The sequence below is a fragment of the Athene cunicularia genome (assembly GCF_003259725.1).
Source record: "Athene cunicularia isolate RWA chromosome 1 unlocalized genomic scaffold, athCun1 chr1_part2, whole genome shotgun sequence".
Classification (NCBI taxonomy): domain Eukaryota; kingdom Metazoa; phylum Chordata; class Aves; order Strigiformes; family Strigidae; genus Athene; species Athene cunicularia.
The window spans coordinates 68,418,061-68,439,810 of NW_020799092.1; the positions used below are offsets into that span (position 1 = coordinate 68,418,061).

Sequence of the window (21,750 nt, forward strand, 5' to 3'; positions counted from 1 at the left end):
TATTGCTAAGCATTTACTTGATTTTACAAATACCTATAAGAAAATATAACACAGACTGCTGGAAGAATTGCTTGCACACTTGAGAAACAAAGGTTCTTATTCAGACACCTAACTTTGGATATCTTTAATACCACGGCTTAACAGTCTAGTTAAATGAAAGCTCTTCCTTAAAATGTGTAGTATTTCAAACGTAGTAGTTCAAAGCAACACCCAGATCAAACTTCTATTTTACAAACATCCATTGACAAATCAACTTACCTGTAGGAAGAACTGGTAATGGTTTTCCTTCCAGCTTATCCAAATCCGTATTAAACAATGGGATTCTGGGATCGTCATATGCAACGACCTCCCTTTATAATATATGTAAGATTTAAAAAATATTTTAAATTATTTAGAATAAAATTTATATGTTTATTATTTTATATAAGTTCATGTTTATTATAATATTAAATTTTATTATTCCAGTTTGGCAGTTACAGCTGAAATTGAGTTAGTTTTCTAATAAGGGAAGGTGGCATTTATGGTGCAGTAACTGGTAAAGCTTTATGTAGAAGACTCACGTCTATCTGATGAAGATTATTTTTAAAAGAAAAAAAAGTAGTGAGAAGTTTCTTTGCATAACTCATCTGTTTGCCCTCATGGGCTGTCAGGGCTTCCAGCTATACAAGAAGTATAGTCTGTGAAATTACGGGAAGAATGGTGTCAACTCTAAGAATACTTCAGGGGGGGAAAGTGCCTTCATTTTGAAGAAAGCCATCTAAACTTCCTTGAAAGGGCTTAAATACATATTCTACTCTTTCTACCATACATTTAACAGAAATCCAATATGTAATGACAAGGCTGAAAAAGTAACTAGGAAGTAGATGAGCTTTAAACATCAGCACTAATTAAAATAAAGTGTAAACATTTGTACTTTCTGTCTCCCTCCTAAACCCTCTATATTTTTTTCCTATGCATCAGTGATCAAGTCCTTATGCACATTTGTACAATCACCTGTTTAAAACGTATTTATTCAGTTGTTGTATGACAACTGGGCTTTCTCCCTAAGAACAGTAATTTAGTAGGTTTAAGTGATACAGATCTTTCCGATTGACAGACAGGTAATTGGAGACCGACTTTCTCATAGCAAAACTACAAAAAAGCCTGTTTTGAATATTATCTATCATGGTTCCAACATAAATAATTATCTATGAAGTGTTCAGACAAGCCCTTTGCAAGAAGTATAACAACTAGATAGATGTCTTGACACTCATGCATCACAGAACCAGAAGACCAAGGAAGAAGCAAGGCTGTGGTTCAACTTCAGCTGCATCAAAAACACGAGGGAAATGCACAGAGATTCCTCTCTACCTATGCTTCAGTCTACGTGTACGTCCCATGGGTCAATCTAATGATTCTTGTACTTGGGTCATCCCACATATACTCCATGCTGTCAATTCAAGTGTAATTTCCTTTCTCCTGCTACTTACCAATTGACATTCTGAGGTCGAATAATAATCTTTCTGTATGCTCCAGAAAGTGAATAATCTCTGATCTTATGCCTCATGTTGTTGATATCAAGATTGTCAGCTACCAGCATTTCCTTGTAAGCCTCACCAACTGCAAGAAGAGGAAAATATTTAATTGGGTGTGTAATACAGCCAGTTGAAACAGCCTGTTTTCATGGATCATTCCTTCCCTTATATTTAGTAATTTTCAGCATATATGGAATAAACATTACAAAGAAGTTTAAAATTACTTATTGTAAATCTTATGACCTACGATGTTTGCTTCTACAACCTGATTAGTAGCGGCAGTAACCAAGAATCTTAGCAAATCAAAATTTCAGTTGAAGACAAAGTTTACAAAATATTTTATTGGCATTTAATTGACATCTCATACATGCTTTCCAAATACATAAACTTCACAAGACTAATCTTACGTATATGGAGGGGAAAAAGAGAAAAAGGGCCAGACTACCCTTTGCTCAATCTTTGAAAACTTAAGAGAGCCCTCTCAAGATATTATAGTAAGGACCTTTGAGTACACTGCCAACAGAAGGAATAATTCTATTACAGTCTTGTATCCCTAAGGGCATGTGCATGCACACCTGGAGAAGACAGGGAAGGCAATGGAAATAAAATAATACACTGCAGATAAAATACTGTCGGGTGCCTTTGATTTGAAGTGCAATTGCCAGCATTACTTCATGCAGTTGGGAATTTTAAACTCAATGTGGTTCAGAGCCACACCTCATCACAAATAGATCTCTACCTTCCGAGTGTTCCAGAGATAAAACAAGCATTGTGAGACTGGTTTGGCTAAGCAGGGAACTCATGACTAAGCTGATATTGAAAGGACAGATACAGTAGGTGAAAGCTAGGGCCAGCTACAAAGAAGGAATATACAAACATTGTCCTGGCATGTAGGGATGGCGTTAGGAAAGCCAAAGCTCAGCTAGAGTTGAAATCAGCAACAGACATCAAGAGTAAGAGTTAAACTGCAACATCAAGAATAAAAGACAACAAGGAAAATGTTGGCCTGCTGATAAATGGGGCAGCTGGCCTAGTGACAGACATAAGGCTGATGGTCTCAGCATCTTCTTTGCCTCAGTCTTGACAAACAAGGTCTTCCAAGCCTCTGTCCCAAGAGGCACTATCAGTAGTGGAAGAAGATACAGGCCAAAAGAGCTGGCTCATGTTGTGGTAAAGCTTTTTTCTACCATCTCTGAAAGATGGAGATCTGAGGAGATCACAAGGTGAGAAAACCAAGAGTTGCACCCATCTACAGAAAGGGCAAGAAGGATGATCTAGGGAATTACAGACCAGTCAGACTCATTTTCCCAGGTCCCTGGGAAAAATAATGGAGCTAATGGTCTTGAATCACATTTCTGGGCACACAATGAGAGTAATAGTGAGCATGGTCTTACGAAAGGGGGAAAAAGAAAAGAAAAACCAAAAAATCCACCAACCTTACTGCCTTCTATGATGAAATTATTACACCTGTGGATGAGGGGAGAGCAGTGACTGTTGCCTACCTTGCCTTTAGCAAGGGTGTCAACATGTTCCCACAGCATCCTTGTATCTGAGGTTAGAAGATTACTGTAGGTGGACTGCTAGATGAGTAAAAAACTGTCTGGCTCAAAGGATAGTCACTACTGGTTTCAGCTCTAACTAGAAGCCTGTTACAAGCAGAGTTCCTCATGGAACTGGGATGTGTCCTGTTAAATACCTTTATCAGCATACATGGAGAAGGACTTGGAATTAACTCCAACAAGTTTGTGGACAAAATCAAACTGGGTGGCCATTGATACACCCAAGGGCAGGACTGCCCTTCAGAGGAATCTAGGCAGGCTAGGGGAGTGAGCCAAGAGGAACCTCATGAAATTCAGCAAGGACAAAGTCCTGCACCTGAGACTGATTAACTCCTTGCAATGGTACAGGCTAGGGAGCAACTTTGTTGACAGTCACCTGGGACTCCCTGTGGAAAGGAGAATGAATAGAGTGCCCTGGCAGCCACAAAAGCTAACAGCAACACAGGCTTAGCAGTAGCTACATCAAGAAAAAATATTACTGCCTTTCACTGGGCACTCATGAGACTGCACTTAGAATAGTGTGTCCACTACAAAGTAGATGCTGATAAACTTGAACGAGTCCAATGGAAGACCACTCCAATGGCCAGGGTTTGTAGCCCATGCCCTGTGAGGACAGACTGAGAGAACTGGGCTTCTTTAATGAAGAGAAGACTTAGAGGAGAACTTTGAGACTATTTGTTATTGCAAGTTTCAAAGCCCTGACCAAGCTGGCCAGAATACAGCACTGACCTTGCTTTGACCAAAAGGTTGGACCAGATGGCCTCCTAAGGCACTTTCCAACTGAAATGATTCTGCAACTCTATCCCTTAATGATAACATCATGTTCAATGCAAATAATTATAGATCACTCAACCTATTCCTTTAAAGACAATTTAGATCCAATACAATGTATTACAGGAGATGAAAGATATAATTTTTTTTTAAAACATTCATATTGTTTAATATTTAAACAAACACCTCTGGTTCTTTTTCCTAACTTCAAGCATTTGCTTGGGTTACAGATTCTAGAAGTTTGGTTTGTTTTCTCATTTAAAAATCATAGGCATACACTTTTCAATTAACATTTCACCATTTTTTCCCCTTTCTGCTGAGATAAGTAATTTTGCCTCAGTAAAAAATTTATTTCTCTGGAAAAGCTATTAGCTAAAAAGAAATATGAAACAGATTTATGTTAAATGAAACAAGTTACAATACAGATCTGAAACCACGGTTGCATAGATCTAATCTTCCTTTTAAGAACAAACTTAAAGTAGACTTACATTTTCAGAGTAGGTACATAAGTTAGCAGTCAGACTTACTTTTATGTTTTGGGTAAATAACATCAAATCCAGGCAATGGCATCACTACATCGTGAATAGTGTAGTTATCAACATCTCCTTCTTCAATATGAACAGCTGTGGCTACAATCAGGACAGAAAAATGAAGAGTTATCAGCATGGATGCCCATCACAGTTAACATTTCAAATTAAATTTGAATTTTAAACCATTTGACTGAAAAAAGCCTACTCTGAGAGGGGTAACTGGTGTTTTATCTCCACTTAATAGACAACATTTCCAAGAAAAGAAGTAACAGTCTTTAAGGCTGTCACAGTTACTGGCAGAACTACAGCCTGGTTTCCAGCGACTTTTAAAGCTGAATGAAGTAAGGACTGCTAGATGAACAGTTCCCTTACCAGGTATCAGGCATACATGAAGGAGAAATACTGTGGATATTCTCATCCCAGGGAAATGCCTGAGCAAATCCAAGTGAAGAAACTAAGCAGAGCCTCTGCTTTACAAGATACTAATGCAAACAAAAATTTCCGTGGTTAACACATTCATAACATCCTTCCATAGGTCTCCATAGCTCAACTAGGTTTGAGTTCATTCTTGAGAACAGTCAGTCTTTCATAGTCTCTCTTCCCTATCCAGCTATATGAAAAAACAAGCAAACCAACTGCTCATGGATGTGTAATACTTAACTCCCAATTCCCTGTGAAATTTGACTAAAACTGTCCAATGGATTCAGAAATCACTGGACCAAAGTGGGTGAGAAGGAAAAGAAAAAATGTAAGCAGTATCAAATAAAGAGATATGTGCCTTGTTTTCCTAGGAATTTAAACCACACAGTGTCATTGGCTTTTTGTTTGTCTGATTTTACCTCCTTTAAGTGTGAGATCTCCTGCTACAGCTCTAAGCCCATATTCTTCTATTCTCTTGCTCACCATATTATTCCACACATAACTCTGGTAGCTATGAATATACATTAAACGATTATTTCTTGGTATCTAGAGATACAGAAAAGAAAAAAAGTGAATCATTTTTTTCTCTCAATCATAACCAAAAAAGCTTATATTTGAAATGTTACCTCCTCCAGCAACAAGACTAACACAATTTCTTGCTATACAGGTTTAATTTTTTGTTCATTATTTGGGAAAAAAGTATGTGAAGAAATAACGTTTTTATACATTTTAAATCTACAAAGAAAACCCCCTGTGCTTAATTTTTTTTAAAAAAGCTTTTGGAAATTTTTTTTTATTCAACAGCTGAAACACATGCAGCTATTATAAAACACTGAATTCATCAACCCTCTGAAATCTTAAGTAAACTTTGCAGATGTGAAAGCACAGTGTTATTCTAATTATCTTCTTCATATCCAAGAAATTATTTCTCAGCTCCTACAATGGGCCCAGTAGTTTGCTGGTGATGAGGTATTTTCTCCAAAGACTCGATCTTGATTACAGTACTTGAAAATGACACCACCTCTATGCCAAGCTGATTCATTAGCACACTATCAGCTTAATTTATATTTTTAAAGCAACAGAAAAACTCTGATACTGAACTTTAGAAAATTCTCAGACCTGTATTATACATGGTTACGAAGCATAATTGTATGGCTTCCAACATACCAGAGAAATTGCTGTATAAACTGGAAAGCTCATTATGCATACATTAATTACAGATGTCATCAGTTACCATGCAGCAGTACTTAAAACAAAAAGGCAGGATAAAATGTAAGGATTTTACACTTAACCTTCTACTCATCAAGCATCTATGAGTCTACTTCAAATTCATCATGATACTATCAAAAGAGCATTTATTCAAGTAAACACCCCACAGCACTTTTACACTCACTATGCCAAATGCAGAGATTATGTTCTTCATTCCATACTTTAAGAGTCCACGTAGAAGCTGTCCTTCCACGCACCTTTTTACGGGTAGTTTCCTGAGGGCTGCTGCTGGATCTTTAGTCTTTGCCCATTCTTCTCTGCATTTTACTAAGTATCCCTTTTCAGCTAGAATGAGGATGTAAAAACAAAAATCCATCTTACATTTTGTTAAAACAGTTGAAAAATTATAAATTTTCTGTCACAGTAGTTACACAGATTAACAGAATCATAGAATAGTTAAGGCTGGAAGGCTTCATGTAGAGTCTGAACAGATTCTGTGTGTAAGTATTCAGGTCCCTTTTCACCCCACCGCAAGAAACCACACAGCAAGGAAAGAGCAGCAGAAAGCGAAGAGTCTGAAGATTGCTTCTCCATTGCTAAACTGGCTGTAGTTTAGCACGCGCAAAGCTGTCCTCACAAACACCCTTTCAAATTAAAAGAATCGAAATCTAAGTGTTTTTCCTGAACATACAATTATTGGAGAAGGAGAGGCAGAAACACCTGAAGTATAATTTTTCAGTCCTTACCTCCTGGTCGTGGTTTTAATATCAAATCCATTACTTCATTCCAATTGTTCTGTAGAATAGCTCTAAGATTCAAACAGTAAAGTTTATTAAGAACTGACTACATATATTTTAAGGAGATTTAGCCAACTTAAGAAGCGTTTAGATTTATGAAATATTTAAAGTAGGGGTATTATGCAAGACACCTGCTGAAACAAGTTCAGAAACAAGTTCCTTCTTGAATCTAAAATTAAAACTGAGACATGCAATATGCTAGAAAAACATTCCCCAAAATACATTAGAAGTTATATAGGGGTTAAAATAAATAAATAATTAAAGAGATGAAAACAACATATACCTGCCAATTTGATATGTAGGAACAGCTGTGGTTCCAAATCTTTGCATTCCATAGTAATTAATGAAGCCAATTTCCCTGAGAGAATGCATTGCTTGCTCTATCTGGTCATCAGTGCCTGTTATGTTTCTAGCATTAAAAAAAAAATGGTATAGACAGATTATTAAGGACTTATACTACTTTGTGATCCCCATAATATTAAAGTGCAACATCAACGTTATACAGTACTTAATTCCTGCCAACAGAAGGACTCTTCTTTTTTATAACACAAGATGCACTGATATACCTTAACTATTTAAAGAAAAAAAAAATTCTAACAGAACTGTCTAAATACATACTAACATATCACCTGAGAACAACAGTGAAATGGTTTCCTTGAAGTTCTCCTAATTTCAGTGGATGGTTCTTGTAACTGAAGTTTCCTAGTTTGAAGTTCATCAAACATTTATTCAAATGAGCAAGTCTTTGTGCAGTGATTCTAAAAAGAAACAGACAACAGTGACCAATCCATGCTTAGAAGAAGAACATAGGTAAATAAATATAGAAATGTTGGCATTTCAAAACAAAAACAGCGAGTCCAGTTTGCCCAATTTTCTATTGTTGCCTTTTTAAAGTATTTTAATCAAACACCTAAAAGAAAAGAACAGGTAATTCTTAAGGCTACTTAAGAGACAGAGAAAGTTAGTACTGGCTTTTCACATCTATGTTACACTATATACAAAACAATGTTGCAATATTGATGTATACTGTACCCCACAAGCTGAACTCTGCTTTACTTAACTACACCATGAACATACTCCAGTTAGCACAGTCATAAACACAGAGTTAAGTAATTAGCCACTGTATAAGCTTAATGCAGATGGAATATGAAATCCAATCTGTCACTGGTATCTGTCATTTTTGTTGCTAGTACTTTTGGAAGCATACCCCATTCTTTGCATCACCAACTCACTCTCTTGACAACTCCACTAAAATTTATAGCAGGATAGACAAGTTTATCAACCAGCATGGCCTGTGTACTCAGCTCAGCAGGTTAATAAATGGTAATGTCTCCTCTCCTATGCCATCCTTCTCAAGGTTGCACACGAGAGTTGGGTACTGTGGCACTACTGAAAAGACACCACAAATCAGTATGTTCCCCCTAGTCAGTGCTCACAATGTGCTGAAAATCTTGTACTCAACATTAAATGTGATCATGTTTAAAGTAAATGGAAGAGCACCCAAGATGGCAACACCACAAGTTTGCTTCACTGTCATCACTTTGCAAACTTGCCTTGCAGCAACAAGAATCTGGGGCTTCTCATGATTCACAAATTAGTAAGTCCTTTTATATGTGCAAACATATGCACATGCAAAAGTGTGGGAGGAAAAATACAAATAATTAAGTAATGAATGTCATCCTTTTAACAAGAATTTGATCAAATTTCTGGTGCTCAAGCCTTGTAATTCCTCACTTAAGGAATGTGGTTTTCAAAGAATTGTAAACAGGAGTCCATGAATAATATTCCAGCTAGATAAACAGATATTGTAATATATGACTGTGAGGCATCCATCATTCTCAGTCATGGTTGTAGCACTAATTTCAAGTTCCCAGAAACCATATAATTATCTTGGAAACAAAATAAATTTTGTTTTCTCTTAGTAGGCAACTTAATGGGAGTAGGTTAAAGCAGGAAAAATTCCTCATCATTTTTTGCCCCTTCTGGCTACTCACACATGAGCAAAGGCAGTGATTAGCCTTCTCTGTAGCTGTTCAGAGAGATCAGTGGGGAAAAAAAAAAAAAAAGGATTCCAGCTGGAGGAATAGGGAAATAAATTCAGAAAGAAAACGGGACATAATTTCTGGTTTTCTGCTGTTACATGGGAGCCATGCAGCATAAGAGCACATAGGCAATCTGGCCCACTGCTTCAGCCAAATACATGTATCCAGCCCACAGCTCAGAGGACCACTGCCTGAAAATACTAGCAATCACCATGGAATAAAAAAGGATTATAGTATCTTCATTAATACATGTGTTTTATAAGATCAGGACCTGAATCCACCATTTATGTCACATGCATACTGAGTCTTCAAGGTATTAAAGTGAATATTCAAGCTATCACATTAGGAGTGCAAATACTCCAGTATGCTTTCACTTACCTAAGAACAGCGATCTCTTGAACTGTTATAGCCCTCTTATCTTTAGTTCCCATGTAGGAAAATATGTTTGGCTTCACTCTTAAAAGCAACAGTAACAGATATTATGTATATGAAAATAGCCACAAATCAAATATAATTTTTAGCATAATTACCTAAAATTATTAATCATCTATATTAAAAAATAGAACTAGACTACAATTCGACATATGTGACATTTTCTCATCTCATCTGTAAGTACATAAAACACGGGGAAACTTCTTTTTTAATTATATGTAGACAGATCCATTTTTACCACAACTGTGCTTTCAGAATGAGAGCTTTAAAGTACTCCTTTATATACATGCACTCAATGCACAAATATGCAACCACCACTAATTTCACTAAAAAAAAAACCCCTCATGTCCATTTCTTCCTTAAACTTCAAATAAGATGTCTGTTTGAATATTATGCATGTACATTAAGTGAGGATATGAGAATTTAAAGTTTGATCCATTTCTTTCCTTGAGAGGAAAATTTATTTTCCTTTCCACTCTGTACTTTACAGCCTGTGTTACACAGGGAATATTTCCAGCTATGGGCACCAGGGGGTATCAGGCTTACCATTACATGCATTTTTCCACCAAACTACGGTCCTACCATTCTGTTCTCAAACACAAATACTACTAGTATACTAGTCAGAGGCTAGATTACAACATTTATTTCTGGACAGGAAGAGTGAAGGGAAAAGGAGGGGAGAAATGTGGAAGTTTCCCTACAAGCAGATCACTGAATTGACCCAACTTTAAAATAGTCCTTCCTCTGCAATTCACTGTGTTCACTTCAGTCCTCTGGCAAACCTTTTTGTTGCCACACTTGATGGGGTGAAAGGAACTAAGGCTGTGTTGCCATGGAGAAATTAATACATGGAACAACAGTTTACCAGCTGTAACTGCTTAGGAACTGATCAGCCTATTATCACAACACTATTGGACAGGTTCATAACATATTTGTGTATGTTACACACTAGGAAAGAAATAGCTTTTCATTCAGGTTACACACACCAAGGCTTTCAGCTGCCAAGACCAGCCAAAGTCCACTGAAGTAGTAGAGTACAGTCTTTTAAATTCTTGGGATCATTCTGTTCCATTCTCACCTCCTTCCAAAACTTAGAAGTTTCAAATTTGATATTCTAAAATAACTTTTTTTTTTTTTAACACTGGCTACAAATTAGGCAATAGTAATCACTTGTGTTGCTCTTACATGATTATGAAGCATAAGATTTACAGTTACATGAAATGTGCAGAGGGAGGACTGCATGCTAGTCAGGCTGGCAGAAACAATAGCCTTACCTTAAAAATTTGGATAGGACATTAATGGCATCCATAGTATCCTTGTTCTCCTTGTACAGAACAAAATGGCAGTAGCTTCCCCTAGATTTTGGCCAAGAGTGTTTTCTTGGATCTTTTAAAAAAAAAAAAAAAGGTTAACATTTGTAGTGTCATTTAAAAAAATTTAATTAGTATCTGTCATTGCAGCCACATTTAAAAAAATATGCAAGAGTTAATTTCTGCTAATTTCCATCTGCTTTTTTTAAAAGAGGAAAGTGAATTACTGATACCAAAACCTGCAAAGCACATTTAAAAAGACCTTCTTCCCTTCCACTGGGCTGTAAGCTTCTCTTTAATGAATTCTGTCACCTAGAAAATCTTGAATGAAACGGTGACAGTTCTCATTAAATTATCTAAAAAATATACCCTAGTCATTTAACTGCAATATTGCCTGCTTAAATTTCTCAAAAACATTATCATTACATTGACTTTCAGCAATAAAAGCCACTCTACACTTCATCTAGTGCCTTCTGTAATTAATAGATGAGGACCACTGGAGCTCTGTTCGTGGGAATAGTACAATTATTATTTATGGTACTAACATATTCATTTCTGTAGGATTTTTCCTGGGTGTCATGCAAAAGCATGGGTTGTATCTCTACAAAAGACTAAAAAGTATACTCACAAAAATTTACTTTTAGGTAAATTTTTTTAAAAGTCCTATGGGAGAGAAATCCGGCTCAATAGACATTAATAATTCAAGCCAGGGTGAGATAACTTCAGCTCTGGCAGACTAACAACTGATTTACAATTCTGTACAATTATTTGCCATTTTCTGCAGAGGAAAGAAAACTGTCAATGTACTTGTCATGCTTTTGTTGTACATAAAAGCCTCCAGAAGTAAACCTTTCCTTTTAAAATCATCCACTGTTGATGGCATCACTGGGAAGGAGGACTGATTCTACAACATGTTTAGCAACCAATTCTGAGCTACTCTGTTTATCAGTTCTTTAAGAACAAAACTAAGGATTTGTTTGGTTTTAAATAAGAAGTCCTTTATCTCTTGGTAGCCACCAAGCAGACATTCCTGGTTTAGTACAAAAAGGCTTAAGCATCTTTCCTAATAGCAAAAGCTAACTGAAGAGGCCAGTCCTATTCCAGTATATAAACACCAATGCAGGAAAGCAGCTCTTAGGAAATTTTGCTCTTTTTGTTCACGTTAGTTTAATGAAGCCCAGATGTCCCACACAGACAGTGAATAAATTTAATTTTCACGAAACTTTCCGGTAAAAGTTAATTCTTCTTGCTTTTTTTTTTTTTTTTTTTTTTTTTTTTTTGAGAAGCTGCCATCCATACACACACTTCTGCAAAAACAATTTTGGATGCTACAGTTCAGAATACTATACACGTAGTTTTCAATAACTTAAAAATTATAGCAATGCTTGCCTTACACCATCGTTTCTAAGCAAAGCTCCCCCATGAAGTTCCCTAGGACCTAAACTGAGCAGTATGGTCCAAAGCCGGTTAAAGAGACCTCATGCTCCTGATCTCCCTTCTGAGCCACCACTGCTCTTAAATACAATGAAACACTGCATTCAGCTTGAAGAGCAAGGTCCTTCATGAAGAACTCAGTAATGGGAAGAGAGGAAGACAAAGCATGATTCACAAGGAAAATCTTCTCCAGCTGGAATTATTCTTTAAATTTAACTAATCCATCTTGCACACAGTCATTTCAACACCCTTCAAAAAGTGAGCCCTAATCTGGGCTAGTCTAAAAGGACTCTACAGATACTATATATACCAATGGGCTCCTCAGGCTTTGGGCATCACAGCCATGTGCCTATCCACTCCACTGGCCATGCTGAGTACTGGGAGGCTGCAGCTGCAGTCCCAGTAGTTAACCATTCCTCACTCAATACTTCAAAGTATTCAACTGGGTAGATGGACCAGAGGAAGAGTTTCCAGTCCTTATTTCTACATTTCGGAGCCATGTTACAGTTTTGACAGAGAAACTGTATTTCCAAGCCCTTTTTTTCAAACCTTTCACTGCAAATCAAGGGCTAGAAGCTCTTTTTTAATACCAGGATGTATGAGATATAATTTTAAAGTTGTATAAATACAGATAGTGGTATCTGAAATACAAGGCTGAAAAGCAAAGGTTTGACTGACTTAAATCACTGGAAAATTTACCACAGGTGTCAAACAGTATCATCAAAACTGATCATTCACCTAATTTATTACTCTCAGACTTTCTCTGCATTGAATGAGTACTCCCTATACTGCACTAGGAAAAAGAGGTAGCACAAGCCCAATCCTTGGCTGTTTCAGGGAATTTTAAGCATTACTTATGCGTAGGGCTTTTTTAAAGGATTAATTGTTACTAGTTTGGCCAGTCTTGTGGCTATTTAGGAGGTCATAATGGTTGGCATTTCATTTGGTTAGCATGAAATGTCAACAACTCTTACCTGTTGCAGTTCTGACCTCTGTCCCAGTGCATAGCATAAAGAGCACAAAAGAGTAGCATTTAATTTTTAGACTGTCGAAGGGGTTTTAGAGGTGAACATGCAGGTTTATGGTTATGGGATTGTTTATGCTTTAGGGAGCATCCAACAGTTAGGTGGTGGATGACAGCAATTTAGACAGTTATGCAATGGAATCGTGCAGAGGCAAACAGTGAACGTATGGAAAGCTTCAACTGGAGATGCAACAAACTTCATTTGTGGACAATGATGAAACAGCAGTTTACTGACAATTTAGTAAGGTAGTATTTTAAGTATTTTGAGTGACTATAGACACAAAGCAGCTTTTAGTGTTAAATTTTAGGAAAGTATGTTTGGTAACCTTTTACATTATCAACAAAAGTAATCAGGAGTCTCAGCTAATATGCAAATATTCTACACTTCTGAGATGTTTCTTGCCTGGGGAACCTACTCAGGACTGACGCGTTAGTGGCTATATAAACACAAAAGATAAATATAATCCTGGCTAAAAAGCACTTGCACTCTTAAATCCTACATTCATAAGCATTTACACACACTCACTGAAATTGCACACATCTTCACCAACACACACAAGTGTCTGTAGCATCACAACTTAGGAATCCAAGTTTAAACAGATGATGCTCCTCTGCATCACAAGATGGTGCTCCAGATAATGTTTTAATCCTAGAGACACATTACTAAATTCTTTTCTGCATATTTCAAATACTTAAATTCTTTTACACACTATCTCTTAAATCAGACTGGTCAGCTTAATAACAACCACTTGACTGTAACAATGATTAAAGAATAGAAGCAGCAGAAGGAAAAGGTGAAGGTAAAACCATTACAAACCAACAGAGAACAAACTGGCTGAGGAGAATTTTGTGCTGGTAAGTATACATACTCCATGCATAAAGCATGCAAACATACAATTTTTCTGAACACGGTTAAACAAAATACATAAACACATTATAATGGTACCAATAAAAGTACAACGTTTCCATATTTGCGTAGAACAAGTTAAAAAAATAACTAAATTGAATGTGGAGATGGTGCTATTTCCATTTTTAAATTATCTTATCTCCTTATCCTTTCTCCATCTCCTTCATCTTTAAAATAAAACAGATAGGTTTACACTGTCATTTTTAGTAGGCTGAAATGACACAGGAATGCAATCAGTTTAAACCAAGCCAAACCTTTCATTAAATGTGCAACATTCTGCATGTAAACAATCCTCTCAACTTACAATAGCAACAAATTTGTAATAAGACTAAAACCATGAATTTATGCCCAGTAACCAAAACGGTATTTGGCAAGGTTAAGGTTGATAACACTTCATTTTGAAAATCCTTCATTACTTTGATTATTCCAAAACATTAACTGTGATTTATAATTAATAAAGACAATGTTCTGCAAATATAATTAGCTTTGGAAGCACAAGTAGCCTTAAAGATCATGGTAAATATATTATGTTTATATAAAACTATAACTCTAAGAAAACAAATAGGTGCTTGTCTCTATTCAAGTCATTGAGAATTTTGTCATGGATTTTCAAGACAGTCAAGATAACAGTGACCATCAGTGTAATCTATACATTTCAACTACAACCTCTTCCACAATGCACACATACACATTCAGGTAAGTTCAAACTAGCTAAGTTCAATCAATACTGAAAATAAAGCCCCTATTTTGCCTATTCCTACTGAAATAGCAAAAGATTCTCTCATTTCTAACACAGTTGTATTTGATGAATGATTTGGAAAGAAAAACTAGTAGAAATTTAGATTTGAGACACACCTTGTGCTCCTAGTCATTTTAGATGCACAGCATCAGTTGCAAAGAGGAAAAAGCAAAGCCAGACTAGAGTAGGAGGTATGCTCCACTTGAAGTACTTACTAATAATTCTTATTTTTCAGATAATTTTAGCATTTACTTTACCCAACTGCTGTGATACTGAAACTCACTTGCCAGTGCTTTTTTCCCAGCAGCATGATAAGCAATAATGTATTTTTTTCCATCTCGATCCTCTGTTTTAGTCTCTAGTCCAGGAAACAAGGACTTCACCACCTGATGGATAACTGTTCTTTTTTCTTTGGTGTCTTCAATTACCTGTGTTAATACACACACATGAAGAAACCAAATAAAGTAATGCAAAAGGGGAGGGATTCTCTCTGAGTTAAATTTTGCATGCTTAAAGAAAAGCTACCAAATCACACTGAAGTACTGAATAGGTATAGTTTTAGAAGTCTGTCCCACTTATTAAAATTAGTTTGAAAAATAATAAATAACTCTGCTACAAAACCCTATCTCAAGATTCACCAAAAAAATATTCTCAAGATTTGTTCCCCTCTCCTACAGTTAATAAAAATTCCCTCTTCTAATGAAAACTCTGGCAAAACTAAGTTTGTCTATATGCATTAAAGGAAAAAAAATGGCTAAATTAGATTATTTAATGTGTGAATGCTTATTTGAAATTACTAGATTCAATCCTACTCAACTCTGTCCAAATTTAGCTCAACAGTTATTCTTCAAGTATATGGAATATTTATATATGTTTAAAAATACCAAGTTTTAATTTCATTATGTGCCACCTTATTTTTCTTGTTACAGAAGAGCATATTTATCTTTTTTTCTATTAAATCATTAAACACTGATGTTGAAAATAGTATTTCATCATGATGGATGTTTTATTTATTCCTTCTTACATAATTATTCTATAAAATACTACTAGATAGAAAACCAAAACAGTGCAAGAAAATTTTACCACCACAGAAATGAAGACGCGTACTTGAGTTCATGCATACAGTCCCACCAAAATCAAAATGACGATTCCTGTGCGTAAATTTAAGTATATCTGTAAGGATTTGCAGAATTAAACCCTCAACTGGAAACATTTTGGTATTACCTGTTGCATTATGCTCAAACTGCTCTTACAACTTACAGGTGCTACAAAGCATGTACCTTCCACTCACTCAGTCTCTCATCCTCCCTCCCACAAACTTAACATCATTTATTAATTTTACCTCTATGGCAACACTAGTTTCCTTATTCTTAAGAAGCTGGAGCTCCTCTAAACGCTGCTTGTCTTCATCTGACAAAACTGTGAATGTCTCTTCTGATGGGTCCTAATACATATTTCGGGGGGGAAAAACAAATATCCAATAACTCTCATGGAACAACTTTCAGCCTGTTAATGTTTCTGCTTAAGAAGCACAGCCATTACCAAATCTTTACCTCAAGATTTACCTCATCATCCACTGGAACTGAAAAGTCATCCAAATGGCTCACACGTCCATCTTTGCCTATTTCATGGACAACAAAGTCTGAATATCTGATAGGAAGAAACACGCATTAAATTTGTAATTAAAAAAATCAAAATCGTGCATCACATAAAGTCCTTTCCCAAGAAGCTGTTTGTTAGCAGAGTTCACTCAAGAATTCTGAATTTACATAATTCAATTAACATAAAAGAAACTTCAACCGTGAGAAAGCTGTACCTAATCCCACCCCTCAGAAGGATATCATGAGAACACAGAAGGAAGTCTGGTTTATCTAAACACAGCAGACTTCTTTGCAGATAACCAAACACCTGCTGTAGATTTATTCTGAGTCATTTTCTTACTGGTTTGCAGAGATCAGTAATGCATATCCTCAATCCCAGTCATTACTGACAATTAAGACTCTACTGCTATGCTACAATGTGAATACAAATGCATTAACTCTGACACTTCAAATAACCTGCAGAATAAAGTGCATGTTAGCCACTCTAAGGAAGGCAAGACAAATTTAGCTGTTACATATATTCAGTTCTAGAGAAGATCTTTTCAAATAAAGTTATTCTGTATACTCTATGACAGAGCAATAAAAAAATTGACTGTGACATTTTCAATCAAGTCATTATGTCAAATAATAAAAACATCCTGACTTTTAACAGAGCACAGTCTATGGTGCAACTGATAAATGGTTCTTAAGTAGCATCTGCTTCTAAAGGAAAAGAAAAAAATTCTTAGTCTATGAATATTGAAAGGTGAATAAATGTACCTCCCCCCAACCCCCGTTTGCTATACTTCTGTGCAGCCATACACCATATTGGGAGAATTCCTTCCTGAGGAGGGTTATGTGTCCTCCCTCTTATTATCTGTAGCTGTCTAGACATGCTAGTGACTGCTACCATAAAAATGCCAGGACTAAAGTAATGATAGGTGTTATAAACTAGGATCAAAGAAAAACCATGAGCCCATGAACGTTTCTACCACCTGTCTACCTTTGACCACCTTGGTTCAAAATTGGCAGATTTCCCAGAAGAAGGTTCAGCACAGACTGTGTTCCCCAGTGAAGGATTATGCTAGCTGCTTAATGCTGCATACAAAGATTAAATACATACATAATGTGTATATATCGCTTTATTATGTAAAATGATCTATATACAAAGCCAGTATTGAAAACCATGGACTTCTTGGTGTGTAAACAAAGCATCCTTAACTGCTTGCTATGTCAGAGCAACAATGATTCTCACTTCAGTGTTTTGGTATTTGAATTCTGTTTTATTCCAATATGTTATTTAATTTAGAAACCCTAGAAGTTTCATTTAAAAAACCTACTAAACACCAAACATCTTATCAAGTATATAATGTAAAATTCCACAACCTGAGTTATAAAATTCCCTTTTATGTTTTGTAAATTATATTAAAACTGATCAGACTACAATTTAAAGTCTAATGAACTATCTCACAATATATGTGTTTAATGACATTTGCAGGAAAAAGCAAAGAAGAACCAAAGGATGGTTTCAATAGCATTCTCCAGTGTATCTTGTATCAGCACTGAAGAGTGGTACAAAAGGTGAGTGTACTGCATAAAGTTTTATGCTGTATGCTGCTGCCACAGAGCAAAACAAACAGCAAAGGTCAGTGTAATCACATATTTCTATCCATACACAGCTTCTTTCTTCAGAGCTCCACTTGACAGGAAAGAAGAAAAAAAAGAAAAAAAAAAAGGAAACCAATCTAAAGTCCCAAATTACACCTTTTTTTCAGTCTTGGCACTAGGAAAAGAAAGTGATGAACCTCCCAAGTAGCTGCACATAACTCAGAGGCATCCTGAGAGTCAGAAAAGGAAAATGGAGAACAACAGTTGCTTAACACAAGGAATTAACATACATAACAAGACAAAGAGTTACCTCTCTTTTAAGATTCCAGAAAACCCTTTATGACAGCTAACAAATTTAGTTATGCCAACATCACTTTCTGTCAGTCCATGCTTCATCATGTCTGCAAAGCTCTCTGGATCTCCATCTTCATCACTGTCCTCTAGTTCCTCATCTTCCTGCTCCTCACTTTCCTCATTGGGGATTATTTCATTTTTTGTGTTCTCAAGCAGAGATTTGTCAGGTTGTTCTGTTACAATGCTTTGCCCAGAGTCGTTCCCTGTCTTAGACTTCTCTGAGGTCTTCTGTCTTTTAATTTCATCTGCATTAGCCACATCATCCTCAGAGTGAGGACGTTTCAAGGATACACTATTCATTTCTACAGTTTCCATGTTTAAGGCACAGTGTAGGACAGAAAGCCCTGAGGAGCAAGAAGAATGGCTTATTTCCTGTCTGTTTAAGAGCAATATCAATACATAGTCTCTTCACTCCAAGGACTCTGCACCTGCAATAGTTCAGGAAAACCATGTAACTTTCTGCAATTTAAAGTTAAACATCAAGTAAAGATTTTGTACAGCTAGAAACAATATGTACTTAGGAAGAGAGAAGGGACAAGTTAAGGGGACTTAATACCCACCCAAGGCAGCATGCATGCGAGGCTACAGAAAAGCATGTTTCAATACTATGCTGACCATCTACCACCATTGTCACTCTTGCCCAACTCTTACCACAGCTGCATCCAGCCCTGTGCACACGGGCTCTGCTGTTGATAGGAATTTAGTGCCTAAGAAACTTTTTGTTCCCAAGCCTTCTGTTAAACATGACTACTCCCAATTATTCCTTGTTCTACCAAGATTTCATTTTGCAAGGACTGAGAAAAGATGGGTTGATTTCCCCAAACCTGAAATCTCATCTCTTCTAACAAGCACAATCCTACATTGAAGTCAGGGTGGCAGCAATTCAGAACAAAAGGTAAGAGAGATGAGATAACAAAATTGTTGAATGAGTAGGACAAACAAAACAACAAGGAAGTGAAATGATCTCTGAGAAGCACATGACTACTCACACTGGTGGAGCTGAGCTCTGACTCTTCCCTGGCAACCTGAGCTGCCACCTTTGTGTCAGAACTAGTACCTTCAGATCTGAAAAACAGAGGAAAACTCTTTGAGACAGTTTTAGGAAAAAAAAAACAAACCAAAACACTATGAAAACATGTATGTATGTAATCATTACAGAGACCAGCTGCCTCTGAATCCAGATATCAGTAGTTATATAGGAGTAAACACTACTCAAACAAACAAGTTAACAACAAATACAACTGTAAAAGTATTACCAACTTAGTGACATAACACGGTATTGCTATTTAGCAAGCTACAGCGGAGAAGTTTGGGTTTATTTCTATATGTATGAAAGACCAGAGGCCAGAGTTCCTGTAACTAGGCAACAGCAGGACCTTTCTCCCAGCATCACCCAACTGGCACAATGGTGTGTTGGGGATAAACCACAGGTTTTCGTAGCAGGCGGCTGCATGGGAGGAGCCATCAACTGCCCTATGTTGGTCATGGCCAGCTCGAGCTGGCTCCATAATGGACCAAACCCACCACCTGCCAAAATTCCAACACATCAGAAGAGCACAGTGCCTCTGATCTGGTTTGTTGAAGAAAGGGAGGATCTGCTGGTGGCAGCACAACGGGAAGCACAAGAGGAGGCGTGTGACAGCAGCAAAGAAGAAACAAGGGGAGGCATGGGGAAGGGGACATTGTTGGGGATGTGGCTGGAGATGCACTCTTGGAAGGAAGCTCCAGAGAAGGACATCCCTGAACAGACTGCAGCCCATGAAGGAGCCCACACTGGGAAAGGGACACCCCTAAGCAGAAAGAAACCTCCACACACCAACCTCAAGCTCCTGCACCGCTGCTGCTTTGCCCAAGGGACGGAGTGTAACCCGTGGGGACAACCAGGGGAAAAGAGACGAGGAAAGCAGGGGAGAGGAGGTGTCTGGCATGAAGGAAAGACGGAGGAAAGGAGTTTTCCCCAAGTGTTTAACTCGTTCTCTTCTTTGCATCTCACTAGCCAAATCAGCAATGGAAAGTTTATATTAACTGACAATAACTTAAATTCCCTAAATCAAGATGGTTTTGCCCACAACAACAGGCAAGATTCTAAATTAACTGGATTCAACTGTTACTAAGAAATTAACCTAGGCACAGAGCAGTAATTTAGAGCTACACACATCATCCTGTATTATTTCTCCAGTCACTAGATAGCATATTCTATTTAATTTTAAAGGGTATGTTTTTAAAGGAAGACTCAAGACTAACTCCAGAATCACCACGTGCTGGGTTGTTAACTGTTACCAGTTAGCTGTTAGCCACTGCTGATTTCACTGCCTGGACTTTCCATTGCAGAGGTCACAAACTTAAAGAGACAGAACAACTGCTTTGGAAACACCTGAAATGTTTTGCTCAAAGGACTGAAAATGGAAAGTAGGAAAAAAGAATGGACAAAAGGGAAATAAGGAGAGACATAAGAAAGTGTAGATATTGCCTGAAGAATGACAAAACACACACAGAAGCAAGGAGAAAAATTAGCAAATCAATGTCCCTTCAAGCAGAAAGCACAAATTTCTGTTTGTCCTCAAATAAAAATGAAAGTACATAAAATCCCGCTTTAAAAATAAAAAAATTTAAAAATCATATCCAAGAGAAGCAATTCACCATCATTTCCAGATTCTTCTCATATGTACCCAAATTTATGGAGCCTGGGTTATAAAGCACTGACATGGAAAAGACTTCTAGACCGCTTGTGAATGTCTCCGCATGGCGAACAAAACACCACTCGGCACAGTGAAATCCTCCCAGACACCTGCCAAAGGAGGTAACAGGACAAATCTCATGTTTCTAAAATACAATCGTAATACCTAGTTATTAAATGACACAAATTCGTAGAAGAATTCAATGTTAGCCACAAATACTCTAAAAAGTTGTCAGATACGGCCTATTCTCACAGCAGCGAAATGATTCACATACAACAAAGTACTATCCTGTGCCAAATGGTGGCTGTCATCTGGGAAAATTTCTGCAGGATAATTAACTTGTAGGAGCAAGTTGAAGTGAGTGGGGCACACACAATCTCACTTGTGCAGATTGCTAGGGGAGAGGCGTCTAATATTTTTTGACAGCTGCTCTACTGTCTCGGTCCTTTCCCTACCAAACAGGTGTTTCCCTAAAACCCAGAATTGGCATAAACAGCAACTCCGCAGCAATTTCAACAGAGACCATCTTTTAGCAGAGACTGAATTTACTACTGCAGATAAAGGGCTTGATTCTCCCCAGCGAGAAACGCTGCGCGGTTACTTCTGGCGTGGAGGCTGTCAGGCAGACGCGCAGGCTGGCGGGGCTCCGGGGAGCTTCCCACTTCAGCGAATAAATAAAAGAGTAGGCGCTCGCCAGCGCTGGGCGCGAAGCTGGTTTCTCGTGAGACGAGGCAGATGGGATTAAAAGGCGACCGCCGAGAGGGCTCGGCGACACGGCAGCGCCCGCACGCAGCCCCTCAGGCGACCGCGGGAAGCGCCGCCGGCCCCGCGCCCCGGCATCG

General features: G+C 37.4%; 1 protein-coding gene across 7 annotated transcripts; it reads right to left on the minus strand.

The window, feature by feature from the left end:
• Window positions 1–44: 44 nt before the first annotated feature.
• Window positions 45–21,656, minus strand: PUS7 (pseudouridine synthase 7). Of its 7 annotated transcripts, none has more exons than XM_026841221.1 (18): window positions 21,248–21,655; window positions 20,871–21,018; window positions 19,220–19,295; window positions 18,187–18,574; window positions 16,254–16,338; window positions 16,031–16,132; window positions 14,972–15,116; window positions 12,993–13,010; window positions 10,549–10,660; window positions 9,221–9,298; window positions 7,430–7,558; window positions 7,084–7,209; window positions 6,750–6,811; window positions 6,188–6,348; window positions 5,214–5,340; window positions 4,372–4,473; window positions 1,470–1,599; window positions 45–350 (listed from the first exon to the last, which is right to left on the minus strand). In XM_026841221.1, exons 4-18 carry the CDS (start codon window positions 18,543–18,545, stop codon window positions 224–226), a joined length of 1,863 nt encoding a protein of 620 aa, XP_026697022.1. In that variant the 5' UTR covers window positions 18,546–18,574; window positions 19,220–19,295; window positions 20,871–21,018; window positions 21,248–21,655; the 3' UTR covers window positions 45–223. The 7 variants fall into 7 exon arrangements, with proteins under 7 accessions (XP_026697022.1, XP_026697020.1, XP_026697026.1 ...); XM_026841219.1 differs by having other exon boundaries at window positions 16,242–16,338; XM_026841225.1 differs by lacking the exon at window positions 18,187–18,574 and having other exon boundaries at window positions 20,758–21,018; window positions 21,248–21,656.
• Window positions 21,657–21,750: the final 94 nt, after the last annotated feature.